Source organism: Ictidomys tridecemlineatus, chromosome 15, assembly GCF_052094955.1.
Source record: "Ictidomys tridecemlineatus isolate mIctTri1 chromosome 15, mIctTri1.hap1, whole genome shotgun sequence".
In the NCBI taxonomy this organism is placed as follows: Eukaryota; Metazoa; Chordata; class Mammalia; order Rodentia; family Sciuridae; genus Ictidomys; species Ictidomys tridecemlineatus.
Window position 1 is genome coordinate 14,037,289 of NC_135491.1, and position 27,562 is coordinate 14,064,850.

At 44.8% G+C, this 27,562-nt stretch overlaps 2 protein-coding genes across 3 annotated transcripts in view; both read right to left on the reverse strand.

Annotated features, from left to right (window-relative positions):
- Nucleotides 1-2,802: 2,802 nt before the first annotated feature.
- Nucleotides 2,803-9,092, reverse strand: LOC144370814 (uncharacterized). Of its 2 annotated transcripts, none has more exons than XR_013430777.1 (3): nt 7,611-8,466; nt 6,720-6,812; nt 2,803-5,894 (listed from the first exon to the last, which is right to left on the reverse strand). XR_013430777.1 is itself a non-coding variant. In XM_078032067.1 (3 exons), the coding sequence occupies exons 1-3, from the start codon at nt 8,494-8,496 to the stop codon at nt 5,170-5,172; spliced, it is 1,767 nt and encodes a 588-aa protein (XP_077888193.1). In that variant the 5' UTR covers nt 8,497-9,092; the 3' UTR covers nt 2,803-5,169. The 2 variants fall into 2 exon arrangements, 1 of the variants encoding a protein (XP_077888193.1); XM_078032067.1 differs by having other exon boundaries at nt 6,720-6,875; nt 7,611-9,092.
- Nucleotides 9,093-10,989: 1,897 nt separating this feature from the next.
- The window catches only part of Znf546 (zinc finger protein 546), a 76,544-nt gene continuing 59,971 nt past the window's right edge, over nt 10,990-27,562 (reverse strand). The window contains exon 5 of the mRNA XM_078032066.1: nt 10,990-15,285. Coding sequence (XP_077888192.1) covers nt 15,113-15,285 — 173 coding nt within the window. The 3' untranslated portion in view covers nt 10,990-15,112. The remainder of the gene's footprint in view (nt 15,286-27,562) is intronic.

Genomic DNA, 27,562 nt, shown 5'->3' on the forward strand with positions numbered 1-27,562 from the left:
ACTCTGCGGCTGAGCCACCACCCCAGCCCCGAGCAAGCCTCACTGTGGGGTCCAGAAACATGAGGGGAAACGCAGGCAGGGAATGATGTCAGATGAGCAAGAACTAATGGTGATCCAGGAGTGGTGCCAGGTGTCTTGGCTTGCAAACCTCCTCTGCCTCTCCTTGGTAAACCAGTGCTATCTATGCTCTGAATGTTTTTGTCCCCCAAATTCCTATGTTGACACCTGGTCACCAAGGTGATGGGATTAGAAGGTAGGGCCTTCTGGAGGTTCTCAAGTCTTGAGGGTCCTGAGCAGCCTGAGCAGATGAGCACGGTCTCCAGGGCTGTCATTTCAGACACCAGTTTAGCCTAGAGGGAGGAATGGGGGTGGGCTTAGTGCTCTGGTGAGGAAGCCCCCAGAGCTGACTTTCCCTTACAGCGTGGCAGGACATGGAGAAGTTGCCATCCATGAGGAAGGACCCCTGCCAGATATTAAATCTGTGAGAACCTTGGTCTTGGACTTCCCGGCCTCCAGAACTGTGAGCAATAAATTTCTATTATTTATAAATTACCCAGTCTAAGGTATTTTGTTATAGCAACTTAAGCAGACTAAAACATCCAGAAAGCTGATTTAACATTTATTGATAATGATCATATCCATTGGTCAATTATTAATCAGTGTTAATTATCTATTAATTATTAATCATGGCATCTATGAGCCGCTATTATTTTCTTCTCCCAGTCTTTACATGATAGATTCATTTTCCTTAAAAAAACGATTTTTTTGTAGTGAGAATTGAGTCCAGGGGTCTTTACCCAGCTCTTTTTATTTTTTTGAGACAGGGTCTTGCTAAATTGCCCAGGTTGGCACTGAACTTGCAATCATCCTTTATCAGCCTCCCAAGTTGCTGGGATCACAGGCAAGGGCCACTGCATCTAGCTTTAAAAAAAGATAAACTGGGGGCCGTGCTTAGTGGCGAAAGCCTGTAATCCCAGTGGCTCAGGAGGCTGAGATAGGAGGATTGCAAGTTCAAAGCCAGCCTCAGCAACAGCGAGGCGCTAAGCATCTTAGTGAAACCCTGTCTTTAAATAATTAAACACAAAATAGGGCTGGGGATTGACTCAGTGGCTGAGTGCCCCAGAGTTCAATCCCTAGTACCCCCCACCAAAAAAAAAAAAAAAAAGATATACTGGGAGATGAGGGTATGGGTCAGTGGTTGAATGCATGCTTAGGATGCATGCGGCCCTAGGTTTGATCCCCAGCATCATAAAGCAGACGTATATATACAAACTTTGCCGATTAATTTTGCTATATTGGTACAGCGTGGTCCAGGAAATAACACCCGCCAATCTGGGCCTCCTTTGCAGTTTGAAGTGTGGGGGGCCCCGCGTGCTGTGCTTCAGAAGCGGCAGTAGAGGGCGCTGTGGATGCACATGAACTGAAAGAATCCACTGGGTGCCCAAACCTCAGTGAAGAAGTTGGGAGCTAAAGGAGGGTGGTGATGGGTGTGAGGTTGCAGAATTGTGCCGTGAAAGCCCCAAATCAAGTGAGTACCTGAAGAAGCTCCGTGTGGCTGGACTGTGGAGCCCAGGGGCAGCAGAGTGGCCTGGCTGACAGCAAGCAGAGGCCTTGCTGGGCCGAGCTTTTTAGGAAGGTTACATATGTAGTCTCCTCAAAGGAGGGTGGACCAGAAAAGGATGCCAGGCAAAGGGACCCTGTCTCTAAATAAAATACAAAATACTCTGGGGAATGTGGCTCAGTGGTCGAGTGTCTCTGAGTTCAATCCCTAGTATACACAAACACACACATACACACACACACACACACACTCACACACACACACACACGGCAGTAATACAATGCGCTATATACCTCGACACCCCAAAGCCATTTTCAGGTATTTCTATCATCCCTTCTCCATTCTCTAATTTAAAGAATACCACCTTGAACCTCTGAGGCTTGGTTGTCTTAGCCTCCTGAGCCACTGGGATTACAGGCGTGCACCACCGTGCCTGACTGTCCACAATATTTGATGTCCCTCCTGAAATATCCTCTACTGACAGCAGACTTGGTCCTCTGACTTGCTGTAGCTGATGAGCTGTGGACCCGAGTGGGGTGCGCTGATTCTCTGCCAATGCTTCAAAAGGCTGCTTGAAGTTGCCCAGGTCTCCTTTCTCTCTGCCAGGAGATGGGCAGTGTTTCAGGGACTGCCCATGAGCCTGTGTCCAGGAATGAAGATGTGGGATGGAGAACTAGAGCTCTCAGTTAATGGAGGGGATTGACCTCTCTAATTACTGTGAACAGCCAAACTGGCTGTCAGGGGTGGAATCATATCCCCATCGCTTGCTCCCCCAAATTCATGTGTAGCTATTCTAACCCTGAGTATCCTAGAATTTAAATCAGTATTTAGAGACAGGGTCTTTACAGGTGTCAGAAAAATGAAGTCCTTAGGTGGGCCCTCATCCAATTCCTGGAGTCTTCATAAGAAGAGGAAGTTTGGACACAGACAATGTGAGCAGACATGGGGCGAATATGGCCATCTGTGAGCCAAGGGGAGAGTTCTGGGACACATCCTGCACTTGTAGCCCTCGGGAATAACCTGCTGACATCTTGATTGTGGGCCAGCCCCCAGAACTATGAGAGGAAACATTTCTGTTGTTGAAGCCACTCAGTCTGTGACACTTTGTTACAGCAGCCATTGTTAACAATACTCTAGCCTAGGAGTATTTGTAGCAAGGGGACTATCCTGTCACCCAGGAATTTCTCTTTCCTTAGTCTGTAAGGGTATGGCGAAACGTCGGAGTAGAGACCACAAGAGACTTTCTTATGCAAAAGCAGAAGGGTGGGTTTATTTGGAGACCAGCATGCTAGGGCTCTCTCTATAGCAATGAGAGATAGAGCCCTGAGAACCGCTTGAGCAGAGCTTATATACTTTTCTTGGAGAGGGCAGGGAGGGAAGTTTATTGATGGGTCAGGGTGAGTGGGCAGTTTGCCTGTAACCGAGTGAGGGAGTGCATCCTGCAGTTTGGCAGTTGGGGACAGCACATCCTGGGAACAAGATTAGCAAAGAGTTCACAGTTGGGGACAACACATCCTGGGAACAAGATTTCAACAGTGTTTTGTTAAGCATATAGAAAAACAGAGTGACAAGTACCTATTTTATTAACCTTTCATTCCCCACTTTTTTTTCTGATTACTTTTAATCATAAAAGTGATCATTGGGGGGTGTCACCTTCTGTGTCTGCTAGTGGGGTATATTGTTGTCTGATTACCATAAGTTTGACTTGTCTAATTTGGGATTGGAGAAAGGAAATTACACGATTGAGTAAACAGGGTCCTAGAGTTAGCAACAATATAAGAATTATTAGAGGGCCGGCCAGGGCTGATAAAAGTGTAGTTAACCAGGGGGATTGTGTGAACCAAGACTCGTATCACCCTTTTTGGGTATCTCTTTCTCTCTGGCGCTCTTTAAGGCGTTTTTTTAGTTTACTCATAGATTTTCTTATAACTCCAGTATGGTCGGCATAAAAACAACATTTTTCCCTCAATGTAGCACAAAGGTCCTTTTCTCTCATGAAGAGGAGATCTAACCCTCGCCTGTTCTGTAAAACAACTTCAGAGAGAGAGGTTAAAGATTCCTGCAAAGCTGTGATGGAGGTTTCTAATATCTTTAAGTTTTGGTCCATTGCTGTTTCTAATTGGGTCATTTGTCGTGTCCCATGGACCAGGGCGGTGGTCCCTGTGCCCACCCCTGCAGCAATTCCCATTCCTAATAAGATGGCTAAAGTGAGGGATACAGGTTCCCGGCGAAACCGGGTTGTATGCCCCCCTATTTGATCTTCAAATGAATCTGCATCATGATAGAGCACTCTGGGAAATATCTGCACCATTACACAATAATTTATAGAGTTGTTAAATATCTGGGCTGAAATGCAAGGAGTCAACCCTGTGTCACAGGTCCACAAAGTTCCATTATCAGGAGTAAGGAAGCCCTGTGTGATGTCAATATTTTTTGTCTGGATACATAAGTGTTGTTTACTTTTAGGTGGAGACCCTATACATAAGCCTGCCCCAGTTACTTCTGGGAGGGTTAGTTTAGGGTTTTCACCCCAATTATAGGAGGAACTCTGCGCTTTTATTACATAAGTCCCATCAATTGCTATCCCTTCATAGTAAGGAGGAGCAGAGGAGAGACAGAGCCAGCAGGACTGAGTGAGGTCTGGCTGTGTGAAATTTAGCACCGCAAAGGCTCCTTCAATTAGCCTCCAGGGAAAGGGGTTGACTTCACTCTGGATTGGAGAAGTAAATAAAGGTGAAACTTGAGGAGTATGGGAAAGTGAAAGATCCCTAGTAGGTTTAGGTTCGGATGGTCTATGAGGCCTAATTATTGGCTTGAGGGGATTGGGCCCTATGGTCAAGGGAATTTTTTTTTTTAACCTGATAGTGAACCACAGGCCAAAATCATATCCTGTGGTGTAAAATCGCATTTCATAGGTTTTTCCTGAAAGTCATGCCCAGATATTTTGGTTTTTTTTTTTGGAGGTGAAAGTTATATTTAGGGGATTGTATAGGCTATTTGTGTCATATGGAGTAGGGTCAACTAGTCCAGACGTCCCCGCTTGGGGGCTCCGTTTAAATGGGAGACATTGTTTGGGATTTAACTTAGTATTATTTTTTCTTACCCGAATCAGACTATCAGGAGAGTTTGGGTTTCACCAGACAGCCCCTGTATGCTCACATCCCCATGACTTACAGAAGAAGTCGGCTTTTCCCCCACACAGCTGTGACTGTTTGTGGTTTCGACAGTCCGCCGGGCATACATAATAATTTAGGCTAGCCAACCTACATCTGGCTTGTATGTCCCTACATCCATAATGTTTGTTTTTATTATCTATAGTACGGGGGGGATTTAATGGAATTTTAGTGGGATCTTTTTTATCAGGGATGTCTCAATAGGAAAGACCTATAGCCAGCTGACAAATATCTGGGTGGAGAGATGGCCATCAGGTCCCTAAGGGGGCTGTATGTGAGATAGACCATACTTCCTGTCCAGTAGGATTTATGATTAGCCATCGCTGCTGAATGGGCTGATGAGGGTTAGGACTGCTGGTGGTCAGGGGGAGAATCCATAGCCCTATCCACATGGCGAATACGCAATTTGAGAGGGTTACCAGTCTTTTCCAATTTTCAGCCAGAGTCTGGACAAGGCACAGGCTTGAGATGAGAGGCATGGATCCAGGAAGTGATTCCATCTACTTTTACCGCTGTAGGTGTGATAAGTAGCACCTGGTATGGTCCTTTCCAGCGGGGTTTTAGGGTTGACACCTGATGTCGTCTTACATAGACGAAGTCTCCTATTTGATATCGGTGTGGAGTCCCTTCGTCCCCAGGTTGGTAGACAGTGGCCAGCTGTTTCCACAGGTATTGTTGGGTTCTTTCAAGAGCTTTAAGTCTGTCAAGCAAGGGGGTGTGAAAGGAATCGTTAGGTCTTAGAGTTGGGGTCAGGTCTCTTACTGGAGGAGGGGCACCATAGAGAATTTCATAGGGGGTGAGGTTACACAAAGAAACAGAGGGAGTATTTCTTACACGAAACAGTGCATAAGGCAGGAGCATAGTCCAATCTTTTATGTCGGTCTCCAAGCTTAATTTTGTCAAGGTCTCTTTAATGGTTCTATTCATTTTTTTTACCTGTCCTGAGCTCTGGGGTCTATAAGCGCAATGTAACTTCCAATTAATCCCCATGGTCCTGGCTAACCCCTGACTTACCTGGGCCACGAACGCCGGTCCATTATCAGACCCTATTACCTTGGGCAGGCCGTATCTTGGAAAAATATCTTCCAGGATCTTTTTGACTACCATTTGTGCCGTTTTTTTTTTTGTGGGGAAGGCTTCAGTCCATCCTGAAAATGTATCTACAAAGATTAGGAGATATTTAAGTCCATACCTTGCTGGCTTAATTTCAGTAAAGTCCACTTCCCAAAATTGTCCTGGTCTGGTCCCTCGTAGGTGTCTTCCTACAGGAAGCTTGGAGGGGTATGTATTAACCAATTGACAGGCCCGACAGGCTTTTGTTACTTGTTCAGTTATTTTCTTTCGCTGTGAGCCAGTTAGTGGAAAACTCTGTTCCTGATCCTTTAGGAATGCCTGCAGTTTCTTTGAACCAAGGTGAGTGAGTTGGTGTACATTTTTAACGTAGTGTAGGGCTTTCTGAAATTGTAAGCTGGGTTCAGTGTAGTCAAGGAGTTCAGTGTCACTGTCCTTTGTTAAGTTGTCGGGATGCTCTGATGTAGTTAAATCTCCTGACTTATATTTCTCCCGTGTGGAAAGTGTTAACATAGTTATTCCGTTTAGGGCTGCCAATTTAGTCTCTTCATCTGCCCTTCTGTTCCCGACCGCTACGGGATCATTTCCTTTCTGGTGTCCTGGACAATGCACTATAGCTAGTTCTTTAGGGCTTTGCATTGCTGAGAGGAGGCGGAGGATCTCATCTTTATTTTTTATTTTTTTTTCCGCCGAGGTTAATAGTCCCCTTTGCTGGTAGATAGCCCCGTGTATATGAGCAGTAGCAAAGGCATAGCGGCTGTCTGTATATATGGTGGCCTTTTTGTCTGCCGCAAGCTCTAATGCCTTCGTGAGGGCGATTAGCTCTGCCTTTTGAGCGGATGTTCCCTCCGGGAGGCTAGAGGACCAGATGACTTTAGTTCTGCTAACTATTGCTGCCCCAGCCCATCGCTTACCGTCCTGGAGAAAGCTGCTGCCGTCAGTGAACCATATGACCTCAGGGTGGGGCAGTGGCTGATCCTTTAAATCCCGTCGTACACTGGTTTCTTCTGCCAGTATATGTTGACAGTCATGAGTGACAGGTTCTGATGATTGCTCAGGTAGTAGTGTAGCTGGGTTAAGCGGGGCGGGGGGTCCCAGTATTATTCTGTCCTTGTCAAGCAACAGGCTCTGATAGTGTGTTATTTTAGAGTTTGATAACCATCTGTCTGGTGGCTGGCGGATGATGCTCTCTAGGGTATGGGGGGCTATAACGGTTAGCTTCTGCCCCAGCGTTAACTTATCAGCATCTTTGATTAATAGGGCTGCTGCTGCTATAGCTTTTAGGCAATGGGGCCATCCATTAGCCACTGGGTCCAGCTTTTTAGATAAGTAGGTTACAGGTCTTCTCCAAGGTCCTAGAGTTTGAGTAAGCACTCCTCGCGTTATTCCTTTTTTTTTCTCAATGTAGAGAGTAAAGGGTTTTTCTACATCCGGGAGTGCTAAGGCCGGAGCAGATAGCAGTGCCCTTTTAATGTTATCAAAAGCTTGTTGGTGTTTGGGGTTCCATTGGAATTGGGCATTTCCCTTTAATAACGGGTATAAAGGAGCAGCTAAGGATGCAAACCCAGGTATCCATAACCTGCAAAAGCCAGCAGTTCTGAGGAACTCTCTGAGTTGCCTCTTATTAGATGGGGGTGGTATCTGCACAACGGTTTGTTTTCTGGGCTCAGTAAGCCATCGTTTACCGCCCCTAAGGGAATAGCCCAGGAAGATTACTTCTTGCTGGTATATTTGGGCTTTTTTGACAGAAGCTCTATACCCGAGTTGAGCAAGCTCGGATAGTAGTGCTTGGGTCCCAGACTCACAGTTTTCTCTGGTGTCTGCTGCCAGTAGCAGGTCATCCACATATTGGAGTAGGGTGACTTCGGGGTGCATGGTTCTGAAGTTGTTGAGATCTCTGTGAAGGGCTTCATCAAAGAGAGTGGGGGAGTTTTTGAACCCTTGTGGGAGTCTAGTCCAAGTTAGTTGACCGGACGTTCCGGTTTCTGGGTCTACCCACTCAAAAGCAAACAGCAATTGACTATCTTTATGTAGAGGCAAGCAAAAGAAAGCATCTTTTAAATCCAGGACAGTATACCATTTTCGCTCAGGGTTCAGGGTGTTAAGCAGATTGTATGGATTAGGTACTGTGGGGTGAATGTCCTGCACTCTGTTGTTGATCTCTCTTAGGTCTTGAACAGGGCGATAGTCCCCAGTTCCTGGCTTTTTTACTGGTAGCAGGGGAGTATTCCAGGCCGATTGGCAAGGCCTTAGGACCCCCAAGGCCAGATATTTTTGAATATGGGGCCTTATCCCATCTTTAGCTTCTTTGCTCAGAGGATATTGTTTAATATTAATTGGGGAGGCTGAGGTTTTTAACTCCACCATTATTGGAGGTTGTTTTACAGCTAGGCCTAACCCAGTAGTTTCTGCCCAGGCATCTGGGTAATCTGTTATCCATTTCTGGGATAGCTTGCCTGTTTGATCAGTCTTGGGGGGTGTGAAGAGTTGATGTTCATCTTCTACTGACATAGTTAAGGCCATGACTATAGGAGTTTTTACTGAAGGATTTAGAAATTCCATTTGGGGGCCTTCAGGGTTAAAAGTTATTCTGGCCCGGAGTTTGGTGAGCAGATCTCTGCCCATTAATGGGGCTGGGCATTTTGGGATCACTAGGAAGGAGTGATGGACTTTTCCTTTTCCCAGGTCCATGGTCCTTTTAGTTGTCCAAGCCCGATATTTATTGCCGTTAGCCCCTTGAACTAAAGACCTTTTAGTTGATAGAGGGCCCAATGGGGCCTTGAGGGCTGAGTATACTGCCCCTGTGTCCACTTCAAAGTTTACTGGGGTCCCCTCCACTTCAAAAGTTACCCTGAGCTCGGGGAGGGGATCCGAGCCCCGACTTTCCTAATCATCCTCCAGAGTTAGAATGGCTGACTGGCGTGGCTGTTTCTTTCTAGGGCAGTCTTTGGCCCAGTGTCCTTTTTTTTTACAGTAGGCACATTGATCTGAGGCCAGATGTGGCTTCTGGCGTGGACCCAGGTATTTCTTTCTGTCTCCCTGTCTCTTAACTTCTGGCCTATTTGTTGTTGTGACCAGGACCTTAGTCAATGCCTCAGTCTGTCTTTTGTTTCTTTCATCTTCCCTTTGCTCCCTTTCTTTCTCCCTTTCTTCCCTTTCTTTCTCCCTCCTTTGTTCCTTCTCCTCCTCAGTTTCTCTTTTATAGTATACCTTCTCAGCTTCTCTGACTAAATCTCTCAAAGTCATATCTTGTAATCCATCTAAGCGTTGTAACCTTTTTTTAATATCTAGGGCAGCTTGCCCAATAAAGGCCATCGTGACAGATGCCTTTTGATCCTCTGCCTGGGGATCAAAAGGAGTATATCTCCTATATGCCTCCATAATTTTCTACAGAAACATAGAAGGAGATTCATTAGGCCCTTGAATAATTTCTTTTATCTTGGCCAAATTAGTTGGCCGTCTAGCGGCTGCTCGGAGACCCGCTATTAGAGCCCGGCGATAAGTGGACAGATGCTCCCTACCTTCAATGGTGTTGGGGTCCCAGTTGGGTTGGTTCAAGGGGAAGTCAGCTTTGATTATGTTGGGAAGTTGTGTCGGTCGCCCATCTGGTCCGAGGATATTTTTTTTTGTTTCCAGGAGGATTCTCTCTCGTTCCTCTGTCATGAAGAGAATGCCTAAGAGTTGTTGGCAGTCATCCCAAGTAGGCTGGTGTGAAAACATCAATGACTTAATCAGACCTGTGAGCCGGGTGGGGTCCTCGGAAAAAGGGGGATTGTTATTTTTCCAATTATATAGATCTGAAGAGGAGAAAGGCCAATACTGGTAGGCTTGCATTTCTCCACCATGGCCATCCTCTATCATTGGCCCATAAGGACGGAGGGGAAGTATCACGGGGGCTTCAGGGTTTTTAATCATTCGCTGCCGGCGAGTTCCTTTAGCCGGGCCAGCTTCCTCCAGGGGAGGAGGGGCTATGTGTGCCGTGGGGGGGTCATCTGTAGGGCACTGAGCTGGTTCAACCTCCTGTGGTGGAGAAGCTGAGTCAGCAGCAGGGGAATCTCTTAGAGGGTGTTGGGGGTTGGGGAATGAAGGCAGGGGATAAGGAAAGGGAGGAGAGTCCAGCAGAGTCAAATCTTGAGACTCAGGGAGAACAAAGGGTGGAGAAGGAGCAGAGGGTTTGAGAGATAGAATCGTGGGAGGAGGACTAGGAACGGGGATAAGAAAAGGCTTCACCCACGGAGGAGGAGATTCACAGAGGTCCTGCCAAGTTAAGATATACGGCTGTTGATCTGGATGGCTATGTGGCCCCGGCTGAAAAACAATATCTCTAATTTTTCGAATTAGTGGGGAGTAGAAAGATCCTTCTGGAGGCCATCCAATTTCAAAGGCAGGCCATTCTGAGGCACAAAGAGTCTGCCAGGTCCGACGTTTTACTGAAAAAGAAAGATTCTGAGCCCTTATGCGGACTTCAGCCCAGTGATCAAGGGTCAGGGACAGAGGCGTGGAATGACTCTGTCCCATAATGAAAGTTACTTGAACAAAGACAGGGACAATACAAATGACAAATGTGACACCAACACGGACACACAATGAACACACAATGAACAGTAAACGTGTAACACAAATCCAGAGGCAAAGATTAAAAACAGACAGTGAATTCAACCTGAGAGAAAGAATAGTTGCCGGCAAAACCAGACGGGTTGGCAGTAGAATACAGATGAGGGCTCCTTCGTCCCTCCCAGATGGGGGCACCTCCGTCCCCCCCAGAGTCTCCCAAAGCGTCCCTTGAGGAGACGTGGTTTGTGGCTTCAGGGACACGTCTATCCATTACCGCCAGGGAGAACTTACGCTCTCCGCTGACAATCACATTCTGCCAACCCAAAACCAGAAAACCAGAAGACAGATGAGGGCACCTTCGTCCCTCCCAGATGGGGGTACCTCCGTCCCCCCCAGAAGCTCTGAGAGCTTTCGCTCTTCTCTGAGCCAAAAACCAGAAGCCAGAAACCAGAAGCCAGACAATCACAAAGGAAAAACAAGGAGGAGGAGAAGAAGGAGATAAGGCGCCATACTTACCCCCCTAAAGGAGTCTTGTTGAGGTCTCCTTGTCCGGCGATGCGCAGTTCCCGGCCAATGCACCAAATGTAAGGGTATGGCGAAACGTCGGAGTAGAGACCACAAGAGACTCTCTTATGCAAAAGCAGAAGGGTGGGTTTATTTGGAGACCAGCATGCTAGGGCTCTCTCTATAGCAATGAGAGATAGAGCCCTGAGAACCGCTTGAGCAGAGCTTATATACTTTTCTTGGAGAGGGCAGGGAGGGAAGTTCATTGATGGGTCAGGGTGAGTGGGCAGTTTGCCTGTAACCGAGTGAGGGAGTGCATCCTGCAGTTTGGCAGTTGGGGACAGCACATCCTGGGAACAAGATTAGCAAAGAGTTCACAGTTGGGGACAACACATCCTGGGAACAAGATTTCAACAGTGTTTTGTTAAGCATATAGAAAAACAGAGTGACAAGTACCTATTTTATTAACCTTTCAAGTCTGTGTCTTTGCCAAGGAGAAAACTTGTCATTTTAATAATTGAGCTGGCTGCAAGGCACTGTGATCCATGTTAGTGCTAGATTTCCAAGAGTTTTCAGCTTCCCTCCAGTGACTAGGCTAATCCTTGGTCACTGAGGGTGGGTCATCTGTGCTTTACTATTGTTTTAGTTTGTTTTCTGTTGTTATAAGAAAATACCTGAAGCTGGGGAACTTATGAAGAAAATAGGTTTATTTTGCTCATGTTCTGGAGGTTCACAGGCATGGCACTGGCATTGGCCAAATTCTACTGTTGACCTCATGGCAGATGGCATCACAATGTTGGGGCATGTGTGAGACAGAGATCACATGGTGAGACAGGAAGCCAGAGTGAGATTCATGGAGGGGCTCACTCTTTTATAACAACCTCCCTTGAGAACTAAATGGGGTCCCATGAGAACTACTCCTGTCTTCCAAGGGTGATGCTCATAGTGACCTAAGGACATCATTGCTAGTCACTAAACATAGGCTCCATCTCTTAAGGGTCCCACCAACCTCCTAATGTCAGTATACTGAGGATCAAGCTTCCAGCATGTGAACCCTTGGGGTCAAATAAGTTATAATAATATCCAAAATTTAGAAACTATTGAGGAAGGCCCTGCACAGTCACATCCTCTTGAAGCTGCATGCTTTGGGAAAGGAATGAGGGAAGCAGGATTACTGTGCATGGCCTGAGCATTTGACTGCCAAAGCCTTGCATGTGCTCTGAGTAGCATTTGCTATTAAGGAGCCCAGGGCCAGCACTCAGCTCCACTGATTAGCTACTGCCCATGCGGTATGGCCCCAAGGCCTAGGAATGTCACTCTGGGTTTTCCAATGACTTTGCAGCAAAAGTCAGAGAGATGGAGGGTGCTGGCTGAGTGGCGCTTAGTGTTCCTGCCATAACCACTGATTTCTGTTTTGGAGAAGATCCTAGTTTCTGGGCAACACACAATCAGTAGCAGAGTTTACTGGTCAGCTGGGTGTGTTTTGAGGGAACTGAACTGCCCCCAAACAGCTAAAGGAGGCCAGCGGGAGTGTGAAGTGAGGGACTTACTAAGCAAGTGCTTGCAGTATGCCAGATCATTGCTAGTCACTGAACATAGTATACCTTTCATCCTTAAAGCCACACTATGAAGCAAGTGCCACTTACTACATTTCAAAGAAAATAACTTGAACAGCCAATATTAAAGGTCTGCCCGAAGTCTCAATCACTGTGCTCAGGACTTAATACTCATCATCTCACTTAATCCTCACTGCTGTGGATGAGGTGGGTACTGTTCTCACCGTCCCTAACAGTGGGAATAGACAATGTCAGTTTTCATATGAATATACTTCATGAAATGATTTCCACAAGCTAATTAACACACCTATCACCTCACAGTTACCTTTTTGTGGCATGTGAATCTCCCTTAGCAAATTTTGACTATATAAAAAATCTTTATTAACTATACTCACCAGGTTGCTCATTAGATTGCACAGCCAATTTATCTTTTTAAAATTTTTATTTTGAAAATTTTTTTCAGTGCTGGGGATTGAACCCAGGGCCTTACACGTTCTAGGAAAGCACTCTACCACTGAGTTACGTCCCCAGCCACAGCCGATTTATCTTAAAACTGCAAGTTGGACCAACATGTCCTTGTTTCTCCCTGTCCTTGGTAGCCATCCTTCTATCCTCTGTGTCCATCTGAACTCCATGTTATTAAAAATGTTGCCACATTTATTCATTCAATCAATACATGACTAATAGTAAACATATAATGCATGTGCACTCTAGGTGCTATGGTTTGGATGTGATTTGTCCTCCCAAGGTTTCTGGGCTCAAATCTTGGTCCCAGGTGGCAGTGTTGAGGTGGTAGGAGCTTGAAGAGGTGGGGCCTAGCGGGAGGTGACTAGATCATGGGGTCATCACCTTTGGAAGAGATTAGTGTAGGTCTCACAGGACCCGGTGAGCTCCTGTGAGAGTAGACTTAAAAAGTTCAAGCCTGAGCCCTGGATCACTCTGGCTTCTTTCTCACCATTGGTCTCTCCCTCTCATGTATGCTCTGCTATATTGTGATGCAGCTGACGGGGCCTCACCAGAGACCAAACATATGGGGCTGCTTGACCTTGAACTTCAGCCTCCAAAAGCTGAGCTAATAAATGTGTGTGCACGTGACTAGGGATTGAAACCCAGGGCCTCATGCATCTAGGCAAGCACTCTACCACTGAGCTATAATCCCAATCCTAAACCGACTTTTAATAAGTCCCCTGCTTCAGGTATTTTGTTTTAAAAACAGAAAATCAGACTTATACACTAGGAAAGATATTGTGCTAAGAATGTGAAGTCATCAAAAGCCATAAATTCTGCTCAAAGACAGGTTCAGCATACTGGAAAGAAAGTCGAGCAAACAATTATAATCCACCCACTGGAGGGACGTGCTGGATTCAGTAAGATCCAGAAAGAATACAGAGTTGCATTAGATTGTATTTCTGAAAGGAATTACAGTCAAAGAAAAGCCCATCGCTCTTATTTACAGAACCATACAAACTTGATAGCCTTTGAATTTAATAAAAAGCTTAGTAAACTACTGCAGAATCATTTCTTTATCCTCTGATATTATTTTATAAATCATCTCTAAGTTTCCAACCTATCGTGGTTTTTTGTTTATGGAATTCAGTTAAAGCTGTTTTGAGCCTTAAGAAGATTTCAAGTATAAATATCTTTCACAGGAAAGAAAAACTCACACATTTCATTAGCACTGGAAGCATCCTTCTCTTTTTTCTCGGGTGTGAGAAGCTTGAGAACAGTAAATATAGTGTAATTCAAAAATGCATTTGTCTTGAGATTTTCTTTGGCCTTCAAATTCAGCTAACATTTCACCAATTGAAAGTCAGTTTTCATTCCTAAAGGGGAAGCACAGATTCTGATCGTATATTTTCTGCCTTTCATCCAGGTGAGAGACTGGTGTGACCAAAGCATAGAAACTTGACAATGTGGTTTCCTTTAGGAAATCCAAGGATTTATATATTTCTGGAAACTAAAGTTCAGGAGAGAAGAGAAGTCTAGGCTGTAAGCGAAGGTGACTTTGAAGAGCCTCTTATGTTGTATAAAAAGATGAAATTTCACTTTTTTTTTTGTATAGGGGATTGAACCCAGGGGTGCTTAACCACTGAACCACATCCCCAACTTTTAAATATTTTATTTAGAGACAGGGGCTTGCTAAATTGCTAGGGGCCTTGCTAAGTTGCTGAGGCTGGTTTTGAACTTGAGAGCCTGCTGCTGTCAGCCTCCAGAGCTTCTGGGATTACAGGCATGCACCACCGAGCCCGGCTAAAATTTCATCTTGATTGGTTGGTAGGCAATTATTAAAAGATTTTTGGTGCCTGAAATAACCTGTTTTATCCATTTATAAAGCTTCTCTTGATGGCAGCCCGGGGGTTGGCACTGAGAGGACCAGGAAGATCACAAAGAGTCAGTATCAATCCTGAAGTTAGTTATTGTCTCTCAGCTCCACACCTACCCTCCTGTGCTCTGTATTGTGATTCCGGGGCTGGAAGCCCGTTTCTCTTGGCCAGCTGCCTCGTGGTCTGTATTAGGCTCTGGCAAGACGGTGAGCTAGAAGACTGCAGAATTAGGTGATCAGCTCATCCCAGTCTGTCCAGAACTTTCCCACTTTTAGCACTGAAAGTTCCACATCTGGGATCCCCTTTCAGGATTGCTGGTCACCCCAAGCAAGGGCTTTGCTTCTTCCTGTCTGCCTGTGGTTCTGAGCACTACCCCAGCAACGCTTTTGTATTCTGGCAGCAGCCGCTGAATCCACTTAGTAGTTCTCCAACTTGCAAAAGCAGCTGCTTCAGGAACAGGGCCATCATTACCAGCAAGTGCACCTTCCTCACCAGCTTTGTTCTCCAGTTCTGAGAGGTAGCTGCTACCTGAGCTGCTATATCTAAAAAAAATTGAGAGCAGTGATTCTTAAAGTGTGTCCACAGAAAACCAGGAAAAGCAGCACCAGGGAACTTGTTAGAAACAAAAGTGTTTGCCAACTCCCCCCCCCACACTGTGGGAATGGGGCTGTGCAGTCTGCATTTTAACAAGCCCTGGGGGGGGGGATTCTACTGAAGTTGGAGAACCCATTGCTTGGCGCTCTCTGGTGGCCCTTTCAATTATCTAAGTAACAACTTCTCCTCCTCCTCCTCCTCCTTCTTCTTGGTACTGGGGATTGAACCGGGAGGTCCTTTGCCACTGAACCACATCCTCAATCCTTTGTATTTTTTTTATTTTGAGACAGGGTCTGGATACGTTGCTGAGAGCCTTATTAAGTTTCTGAGGATGGGCTTGAACTAGTGATCCTCCTGCCTCAGCCTCCTAAGCCACTGGGATTACAGGAGTGTGCCATGGCACCCATGGCAATTCCTGATATTAAGTTCCACATGTTAAATTCTCTGTTAAAATACCTGGTGTGGGGGCTGAGGTTGTGGCTCAGCGGTAGAACGCTCGCCTAGTACTGAGGAGGCCCTGGGTTCGATCCTCAGCACCACATTACAAATAAATAAATAAAATAAAGGTAGTGTGTCCAACTACAACTAAAAAAAATAAAATAAATAAAATACTTGGTGTGTTTTCTGTCTCCTAACTGGATTCTGGTTGATCTAGAAATTACTGCAAAAATACAAGTTAGAGGGGCTGGGGTTGTGGCTTCATGGTAGAGTGCTTGTCTCATATGTGTAAGGCTCTAGGTTCGAATATCAGAACTACATATAAATAAGTGAATAAAATGAGGGTCCATTAACAACTAAAAAAATTAAAAAATACAAGTTAGAGAGGAAGACCAGTAATGGATAATTCATTCATTATTTATTTAATCAATTCTTTAAGGGAGTGGGGATGGTAAAGAGGTGACAGATGGAAAATATTTTAAAAGTCTTTATTACTTTTTGAAAAGAGACTGGATGACTCCCAGGTTCCTGGCCCGGGTCCCAGATGGATGGTGGTACTGGCTCACAAAATACCAGTGAGGAGGAGGAGGAGGAGGAAGGGGGGGGCATCTGGCGACAGAGATGTTCAATGTGCTTTAGGATTTGATAAGGTTCCAAAAGAGATACCCAGGTACAGACACCCAGGGGAATTTGGCTATAGGATCTTGAGGTCAGGAGAGAGGTGCGGAGAGATTTGGGAATGACCAGCTATAACTGTGGGTCCTCATAGTCAGGTGACCAAGCAGCATGAGAAGGCTCCCTAACTAGATGGCACAGGCTTAGAGACTAGGAAAGACCAAGAAGAGATGGGCAGGATGCTGGGAGAAAACCCACAGGTGTTAAAAATTTGCAGCAAGTGAGCTACAACGGAGATCAAATGCAGCAGAAAAGCCAAGTTGGTGGATTAATTGCTTGGTTTATTTTCTGCATTCTGATGCTTTGACAGCTGGGGGTTTGCTGGCTCTGGACTCTCATACCAGCCCCTCTCAAGGTGAGTCAATTCAGAGATAGTAAACAATTAGCCTGCAACTTTGCTTTTCAAAGTTTCCTGAGGCTACACCCCAAAACTCACCCCAGGGCAAGGTCCCAGACAATTAGCTGCAGCCCCCATGCCCAGAGCTGGATGAAATTGTTCAAACTCGCCAATCCTAAACTTAAGGCACCTGTTCCTTCCCGTGGGCCTTTCAATAAAGGTTCTGGCCCGCTGATCCCTCTGCGCCCGTGTTTCCCGAGGGCCCCAGCTGCACGACACACCCCCTCCTCTTGGGAACTGTGAGTAACAAACTCTCTTTTGGACGGTGGGTATCTGCTGATCTGTCGGCTTTACTCTCCATCAAATTTTTTGTTAATATGTTTTAAGGCAGGAATTGAAAGTCATTTAGCAGTTAAGCATTAGTGATTTTGGTGACAGTGGGAAGTTATTGTTTTAAACATCACTTTCCAGCTTCTGTAGTCCAGGAGGGTGAACTGGGCAGAGTTTGAGGGTGGACCTGGATCTCATGTCACTAGGTCCATTATGCCATGTCAAAGGAATCCCTACAGAAGGTTGGTCAAGGGATGTGCCCTAGAAGTGTTAGGTGCTGTGTTGAGGACACAGTGGCACCCAGGGAATCCAGGAGAACCGGACCTGAGACTCCAAGAGATTGAAATGGTCCCTTTGAAATGAAAAACAACTTCTGGCTGGCTTTCCATTTCTTCCTATTACCTGCGCCTAGCCCAGGGATCCTGGGTGGTGGAATTTGGTGGCCCACCTGCCAGCATAAGAAACCGGCAACTGATGGAAAAAGGAATTTTATGCACTTTGGTCAAACTGGGGAGAATCCGTAGACTGCCTCCCCCAGGCTACAGAGTGGTTACAATTTACAGAACAGAAAGCCAGGTGATAGACACACGGAGCTTCAGCTAGGCTGTGCCTAGCCCGGGAATATGCCAGTCTTAATTTTCTTGGCATCTGTCTTCAGTTTGAGGAAGATTTTATTCTCACTGTCAGGAAATTGAAGAACTGTTTCAATATTAAGCTGTCAGGATATAAAGAATTAACAAATAACTAACTGGGTTTCTGTGTGACAAGTATAATTTTTTTAGTTGATGAAGTCCTCAAATCCAGAAAGACTCCAATTTACTACCATTTCTGTTCTTAGGATTATTTGTGTGCCCTGCTCTGGAACCACACCAGCTGCCCAGGGGAGCCTTTTTGTCTTGATTAATGCAATCTTTATTTCTTTTGGCTACAGTTAGGTTGTCTTGTTTCACTGGGGATTGAACCCAGGGCTCTCTACCACTGGGCTCCATCCCTAGCCTTTTTTATTTTGACAAGGTCTCACTGTTTCCCAGGCTGAGCTTGAACTTGAGATCCTCCTGCCTCGGCCTCCCTAGATGCTGGGGGCTCCAGTTAGTATTCTTTGTCCAAGGCAGGAATGTCTTCCTTGGCCTGGAGTTAGTTTAGAAGCAGGACTGTCTAGGTTTTGTGATTTAGATAAAAGAGTTTCAATCTTGTGGCTGGGGTTTGAAGACTATAAAGTTGTTTTCCTATCTCTCACTCAACTTAAGGAAACGCCCATGGAGCCTTAGGCAATCATTACAAAAACTTTCTTCAGTTCTTTTTTTTTTTTTCTTTTAAGCATTTTTTATTTTTTGGAAGTAGTTGGAAACAATACCTTTATTTTATTTATGGTGCTGAGGATCGAACCCAGGGCCTCGCATGTGCTAGATGAGCGCCCTACCACTGAGGCACAACCCCAGCCCTTTTCTTCAGTTCTTAAGTGTAGTTTATCTATGGGCAGCGCCTTCATTTCTTTCTTTACTTTCATTTAGCTGTTGAGACCAGGAAGTGTTGCCCACAGTCTGGGTTTTGCTGCCTGGGCAGGGCGGGCCTGATGTTCAGACTCGCCTGGGCCATTAAAAGTTCCTAGATTACCTTCCTCTGGAGTTTTAAAAATAAGCACAAATTGAATTTCTTTCCATTTGGAGAGAGGGCAGGGGTACTGGTGACTGAACCACGGAGCTACCACCACCTCTTTTATCTTTCTATTTTTAGATAGAGACCAGGTCTTGCAAAGTTGTTGAGGCTGATCTTTAACTTCCCATCCTCTTGCCTCGGCCTCCCTCATCACTGGGATTAGAGGCGTGCACCACAGGCAGGGACTTGCACTCCATCACCCTTGCCCAGTGATGAGGACGAGTTAGATGGATGCACCTGGGTGGATAAAGGAGGCAAATTTGGAATCCGACAAACTGAGTGAAGGTGGGATCTTTCCATGGCTGTTAAGCTATGAGCCAAGGCCCAAGAGGGCATTTGCCCTTTGTCCCTGTGGTGGTCCCTGACTGTCTCAGCTCTGTGGAGGGTAAGTGTTCAGTTCTGGCCACACTAATCCTGGTATGAGGACATCTCCGCCTTTGAATTTCCTGATCTCAACTGGGAGCCTTGAGCACGGGGGCTTTTCTTTCCTTCCTTTCTACCTGAGGAGGAGGCGTGGTGCAGGAAGCTCACTTCTCAGTGTCTGGGTTTACTCATGTTTATTTTGAAAAATTTAAAAACATCGCTGGGCTTGGTGGTGCACATCCGTAATCCCAGAGACTCGGGAGGCTGATGCAGGGAATCACAAATTTGAGGCCAGCCTGGCCAACTTGGACTCTGTTCTCAAAATAAAAATAAAAAAGACTGAGGATGCAGCTCAGTGGTGAAGCACTGAGTGTTCAGGCCCCAGCACTGCAAAAACTTCATTTTTTTTTTTTTTTTGCTAGGCATGGTAGCACACACCTCAAATCCCAGTGACTGGGAAGGCTGAGGCAGGAAGATTTCAAGTTCAAAGCTACTCTAAGCAACTAGGTCAGACCCTGTCTCAAAATAAAAACAAAAAGTTTGGGGCTATAGCTCAGTGATAAAGTGCCCTGGGTTCAATCCCAAGTACCAAATAGAATAGAAACCCTCTGTGGAAATCTTTTTTTTTTCCTTTTCTTTTCTCTCTCTCTCTTTTTTTTTTTTTGGTACCAGGAATTGAATCTAGGGGTGCTTAGCCACTTAGTCACATTCCTAATCGTTTTATTGTTTTGAGACAGTGTCTCATTGAGTTGCCCAGGGCCTCAAAAAATTGCTTGAGGCTGGCCTTGAACTTGTGATCCTCTTGCCTCAGCCTCCAAAGCGGCTAGTCCACAGAAGTTCTTGATTTGCTCCTTTTAATTCATATTTTATGACTGGAATTTTTAAAAATTTCACTTTTTTTGAAAATATGAGCAAATGAACATGTGTAATCATTTTCCTCCTTATTGTACAAAAGGTGGTGGCCTAGCACAGGTTTATTCACTTCATTGGGTCTTGGCGGTCACTACACAACACACATACTCCACAGGTGCATGTACTCTGCATGGTGCTCTATTTATGTGGATGTGGTGGGATTTTTTTTTTTTAACCCAAACCCTTGCTACGGCATGTCAAGAGCTTCTAGTTTTTTTGCTATGTCACATAGGACCTCGGTGAAAAGGCACATCCACATAGTTCTATTTCTATGTGCCACTGGGATAAGATTGTAGAAGCAGGATTGCTGGGTTAAAAGGCAAATTTACCTTGATATTGCCAGATTCTCCATATGTATATTTGAACTGACACACAGTAACTGTACATATTTATGGGGTACAGTGTAGCATTTACTTTTGTGGTGCTGGGGATGGAGTCCAGGGCCCCCCACAGGCTCAGCAAATGCTCTGCCACTGGGCTCAGCCCCAGCCTTATCCTGGCATTTCAACACCTGTGCGTAATGTTAGGAGCAGATCGGGATAACCAGCATAGTGGGCACCTCAGACCCATGTCATTTGCCTCCAAGGACACTGTACCCTATATTCCACCAGCAGTGTGAAAGAGCCTGTTTCCCCACAGCATTGCCAGCAGTCTCAGCAAATATGAGGATTTTTTTTTTTTTTGGCTAATGAAATAGGTGAGAAATGTGATCTGAGTGTAGTCTCAATGTTTTTCATTGTAAGCAAGGTCAAGTATATTTTCATATGTTCAGAAGACATTTGCATTTTTTTTCCTTTTTGGTACCAGGGACTGAACCCAGGCATGCTTTACCACTGAGCTACATCCCAGCGCCCCCTTTTCTTTAAATTTTTTTAGTTGTATATGGACACAATACCTTTATTTTGTTTATTTATATGCGTGCTGGATTGAACCCAGGCCCTCACACATGCTCGGCAAGCGCTAACCCTGGCCTTCCCAGCCCTTTTTATTTTAAAGTTTGAAGCAGGGCCTCACTAAGTTGCTGAGGCTGACTTTGAACTTGGAATTCTCCTGCCTCCACCTGGGATCACGGGTGTGTGGACACTGTGTTCAGCTATCATTTGCATTTCTTGATGTGATCTTTCTGTTCACGTATATCTAGCCCACTTTCAAAAGGTTCTTGGTCTCTTTCTCCTTTTAGAAGCTCTTTATGTTGGGGGAACATTTACGTTGTGTTATAATCTGTAAATATTTTTCTCATTTTGTCTCGTAGTTTTTGATTGTGTGTGGTGTTTATTTTCTGGATGTGCAAAAGTTTGTCACTTTGTGTCATTTAACAAGGGTCTCTTACTGGAAAATGTATCAGCCCCTGATTCATAAGGGAATTCACCAGTGTCTTACTTGAGGGTTGTATTTTTTTCTTGTAGATCTTAAGCACGTTTAAGATTTAATCTGGCATGCTGCATCAGGAGTGGATCAGCACCCTACTGGCCATGGTTAGCTAGCTGCTCCAACATTATTAAATAAAAAAATTTCCCCAGGGGCTGGGGATGTAGCTCAGGGGTACAGCACTTGCCTAGCATGTGCCGGGCTCTGGGTTCCATCCCCATCACCAGGCAAAACCCCAAACACCCCTGAACAACAACAAAACAATTTCCCTAAAATCCTTTCCTAAATTACAAACTATCATATGATCATGTTAAATTTCCATAAGCAGTTGTGTGTGCTCCTAGGTTTTTTCATCCTTCCGTGATCTTCTTAGCCATTCACTGACAATTTGTGTTTTTACTTATGGGGTAGGGCTACCCACTTTCTTGGCCATTGGTTTGGTTCCCTCTATATTTGCTTATTATTTCAAATGAACCTTATAATCATGTTGTTTAGTTCTAGGGGAAAAAACTTATATTTTTATTGGCCTGGCAATAAATTTTGTAAACTATCTCAGCAATTAACCTCTTTTAAGACGTGGATGGCCTCCCTGGGTGCAGTGGCACACATCTGGAATCCCAGCGACTTGGGCGGCTGAGGCAGGAAGATCAGAAGTTCCAGACCAGCCTCGGCAATTAGACCCAGTCTGCCCAAATGAAAAGGGCTGGCAGTGTAGATCAGGGGTAGAGCAACCCTGGACTGGGTCCCCAGTACCTGCCCATTGCCCGCCCCCGCCCCAATGTTGGCAGCCTCTTTTGCCTGTAGCCTCGGAATCCAGACGCCATCTGGCGGCCATTGAGTGAAACAGCAATTTTCTCGATTTAAAATAGAAAATCTAGCGACTCAAAGCAGTTATTACCATATTCACATTTTGTCTACTGGGTATACACAAGTGGCTTACGTGGATTGTTCTGAATTGAAGACTTTGGCCAGGGCTCCAGTCATCAGAAGCCTTGAATGGACCTGGAGGATCCCCCATGTGGTTGTTGGCAGGAGGCCACACAGCCCTCTCCACACCCCACCCTGAGGCAAGTGAACCAAAACGGCAAGAGGTGGAAGCCTCAACTAGATACCCTTAGACTTACAGCAGTTGCAGGTTGAATGGAGAGGTCCTGAATATCCCTCATTCTGCTTCTCCTAACTTCAGCCTACTGATCAGAACCTGGAAATGAACACTGGTACCATGTGGTTAATAAACTGTTGTAGGGACAAAGGAGGCAAAGCACCAAAGATAGCAGGACAGAGTTTTATTTGGCTGCAGCCAGGTTCAGAGGGCACAGACTTTGCTGTCATCAATTAATCCCCTGAACCCCGAGTTCAGGGAGTTTCAGAATTTTATACCCAGCATGTCAGGGGAGGGGCTCAGAAGTTCCCAGTCTGCAGAAGTTCACATAAAAGCAGCTTTTTCTCTCACTGTTCTGGGCAAGTTAACCCTTCAAGGACAACACCTGAGAAGGGGAGAGCTGCTTCTCCCCTTTCTTTCCTCCCCTGCCAGCTGTTACCATGGAGCCCATTTGTAACTTATCTTAAAAATGTAGACATCTCTGTGAAGCCCAGCCCAAGGTCAGAGGCCTTGTTTGCACCTTTCTACAAAGTACTCTACTGGATATGTTTGTGAAAAACTAGTAACAGGGTGTCCAGCACCTGGAGTGCTGGCATCTTCCCGGCCAGTGGCCAAGTAAAACAGGGCGACACGAAAATCAGAAGTTTATCTACATTGGACTCTTTTGCAGGGATTCTTTTTCTGACAGTCCTAAAATCAGCCAAGGCTAAAAGGGCTTTTCTGTGGAGAAAGGGGGTGCCACTTCAAAACTACCAATCTTATTTTAAACTTGGCACTTCTGATACAAACTTTTATTATTGCAGGATCCCACATGACTTTTAGTTCTCAAGTCTCCAGTAGACTAGAACAGTACCTTTGTTTTATTCAATGACCCTGGCACTGGAGTGGTATTGATCAGGTGTCTTATAGAATGTTCTTCAGTTTGGACTTGTCAATACTTTTGGTTCCTCCCAATGACCTTGATCACTTGGTTAAGGGGCTGTCTCCTGCACCTCTCCACTGAAAAGATACTTCCTTCCCCTTTGTAATGAATTCATATCTTGGGAGATATCCCTTGAAATATTGTTTCTCCTCAAACTTTGGTACACTAATCTTGGCATCCATTAGTGGAGTTTTCTGCCACCGTTATTACTGTGCATTTGCCTAATAGTAAATTTTCTAATTCCTTTTTTTTTCTTCTACATTTAAAAATCTATAAAAGGAAGAGCTTTCCTTTCTCTTGAATTTATTTGGATCAGTATGGAAGAGTAAATTCTTATTTCATTACATGGATTAAATTAAGACTTTCAGGTTTTTCATGGCTGGGTGCAAAATGATATACAGCTGAAGTTTAATTAGAATTTCCTAGGTACAAATGAGATTGGGTATCTTTGGCCTTTCCTATTGTGGCCACTAGGAAATACTTATGGCAGCTATTTTCTCTCTTCCTCTGGACTCCCCAGGTCAGGATATTGGCTTAGGATACAGATAGATCTGTTCCCAAGAAATACTCCTGAAATACTTTAGGGATTGTATATGTGTTAATTGCAACTTCAAGACTTTATATAACCATCTATATGCTGATGGGTCTTGTTAGAATTTGAGTTCTGGGGAAGCGGACTCTGAGATGTGGTTTGACACACAAAATAATAGGATTTGACATCCATGGAAGGGCAAGGGAGGAACCCAGTTTGGATGGAAGGAATATTTGGGCCATTAACAGTGGCCGTGCTCAATCCCACAAGAGCTGTGGAACACAGGTAGCTGCTATAGTCTACGTGTGCCCCTGAATTCATTAGTTGGAAAGTTCATCTCCCAAATACAACAGTGTTGGTAAATTTTCGAGAGGTGTTCAGGGCATGGGGCCTCCACCCCTGCTCTGTGAGGCACAGCTTTCCTCCTCCACTGGCGTGCCATCTTGGAAACAGATCCTAGATCTTTTCTAGACACTGAACCTACCAGTGCCTTGATCTTGGGTTATCAGCCTCCAGAGCTCTGGGGGAATAAATGTCTGTTCTTTCAAAATTACCCACTCTCACAAATACTTCATGATTTCTTTTTTTTTAATGTTTATTTTTAAGTTGTAGGTGGATACAATGCCTTTATTTTTTATTTTTTTAGAGAGAATTTTTTAATATTTATTTTTTAGTTATCGGTGGACACAACATCTTTGTATGTGGTGCTGAGGATCGAACCCCGGGCCGCACGCATGCCAGGCGAGTGTGCTACCGCTTGAGCCACATCCCCAGCCCAATGCCTTTATTTTTATTTATTTATTTCTATGTGGTGCTGAGGATCGAACCCAGTGCCTCACCTTCACTAGACGAGTGCTCTACCACTGAGCCACAACCCCATCTCCAGCATTAACAATGTTTTATATTTCAAAATAGAAAAGATTTTTGAATGTTCTCATGACAACAAAATGATATATATGAGATGATGAATAAGTTAAGCATTCTGATACTTAACTGACACAATATAGTCATGTATCGACTTCTCAGCATGCCCCATAAATATGAATAATTATGTTATTTAAAAATAAAAATTACTGTCTTGGGTATTCTGTTACAGAAGCACAAATGGAGCGTGACAATAGCTGATTGCCATTGTCATCTTTGCCCTCTCCTGCTGGGGCTTATCTTCCTAGCTCCATTAATATTTTGTGAGGGGTCCCCAGAAGGACTCACATTTGGGCAGGGTGGCTCTCTGCAGCTGAGGTGGGGTGAGGAGGAAGCTGTCTGCAGACAGACCTTGACTGTCCAGCTACTCCAATCTCACATTGGAGGGGAATTTGGGCACAGATGCCTGTGTGCACCGTGAGTTCCAAACTTCTACGTCCAGGGCAAACCTCTCCCCTGGATTCTACATTCCGACATCTACTGGACTCTCAAACTTCTAGCATCCAAAACTGAGCTGCTGATATTCCTTGCCCAACCTTATCCTGTAGGCTTCCTCATCCTTGGTTAACGGTATCTGTATTTTTCCTGTCACTCGGTGCAAAGATTTTACAGTCATCTTTGATGGACTTCTCTGTCTTCCATGTGTCACATCTGATCTGTCAGCAGATCCTTGTGGCTTCATCACAAAGGCAAACACCCTGATCCGGAACACATGCGCCTCTTCCTGGGGCCATTGAGTGGTGCTAACCCGGCTCTGCCCTCCACCTGCCCGGCTAAATCATTCTCTTGTTGAAATGCAAATTGCAGGCTGTCCCTTTCTGCTGTGGCACCAGTGGTTTCCTGTCACTATGAATAAAATCCACATTCTCTTGAGTGGACTAGAGTCCCAATGTGACACCACCTTTGCTTCTCTTCCTTGCTCAGTGGCTTCTGCTCGGTCTGGCTCTCTCTTCCCCTGGGATACTCTGGCTCCCTCAGGCCTCTGCTCAGCTGTCGCCTTCTCGGTGAAGGTGTCCCTGACCACCATTTGAACTTGTGCCTCACCTCAATACTCCTGATCCCTTTTGGTTGACTTTTTTTCTCTCCATTGCTGTCACCACCATCTAAAATTGACTTGTTCTGTTTTCCAGTAAAATGTGTAAGAAGCACAAAGGCACAGAATTTTGCCCTTCTTGTTCTCGTGGAATCCCCAGGGATAGAATAGTGTCTAGTTCGTAGTAAGCACCCAGGACGCATCTTGAAACGGTGCTAGAAAGGATATTCTATAGCTCCTCCTACTCAATTACCTTGTCACTGCTTTAATTATGCTATTGGCATATGAATGCATTTAGGAGTCATTCAACTATTCAAGGAAAAAGTCCCTCCAGACAGAGTATTGGACATTTAACACTTCTTTGTCAACTAGGGAGTCAAATATTGTGCGTGTTTAAGCGCCCCCGGGTTTAATCCCTGGTTAAACAATGAGCCAAATCCCCAGCCCAGTTCATTTGGAGACGGGGTCTCTCCAAGTTCCTGAGGCTGGACTTGATCTTTGGATCTTCCCGCCTCAGCCTTCCAACTGACTAGGGTTACAGGTGTATGCCACCACGCCTGGCCAGATTTGGCAGTTTTGCTGGTCTTTTCCAAGAAGTTCTCTATTGTGTTTTCTGTTTCATCTCTAACCATTATTTCCTTCTGTATGGGAGCTTTTGATTGAGTTTTCTGCTCCTTTTCCAATACTTAAGGTGTAAATTTAGGTTATTGGCTTGATCTTTGTTCTTGTTAATGTGAGCATTGGTAGCTATACATTTTCCTCTCGTAACGCTTTCCTGGCAACGCGTACATTTTGGTATGTTTTTTATTTTGATTCATCTCAAGTTCTTTTCTAATTTCTTTGATCCATTGGTTATTAGAGTTCAAACACTGACTTTGTAATAGTGCACAGATCTATGCCCCTCTGCATCTCCATTCTTGTTATATATTGCTGTTCTCGCAGGTTACATCTTACACTAAACACTCATTCACGAAGAGTTACAATTGATTTTCACATTTGTCCTAAATTGCATTAGAAAAAAGGAATTACAAAAGTACAGTGATACTGGACTTTGTATTTATGATAAACTTTGCTAGCGTTCTTTATTTCTTCAAACAGCTTCAAGTTTGTCTAGTAACCTTTCATGTCCACCCGAAGGACTTGTTTTAGCATTTCTTAGAAGGCAGGTTCCCTGGTAATGAACACCCCCAGGTTTCATGTCTGTGCAAATGAAGGCATTTTATTTTTTAACCATATTTTAATTGGCGTATTGTAATATAACATTGTAACATACATAATGGTTATGTTATACGATATAGCAATATAATTTGGCAAATATTCTTCCTTTCCCTCCCCTCCACCTCACCCTAGTCCTTTCCTCTTCTCTACTGATATCCCTGGGATTTTCATGAGATTCCTCTCTCTCACACCATTCCTTACCTTTTTGCCTCCACATGAGAGAAAGTATATGGAACTTGATTTTTTAGTTTGGCTTATTTTGCTTAACATAGTGTTCTCAAGTTCCATCCATTTTCCTGCCAATGACAGAATTTCTCGTTATGGTTGAATAAAACTCCATGGGTATATATACCACAATTTTCTTTATCCATTCGTCCACTGACGGATGCCTAGGCTGGTTCTGTTGATTGGCTAT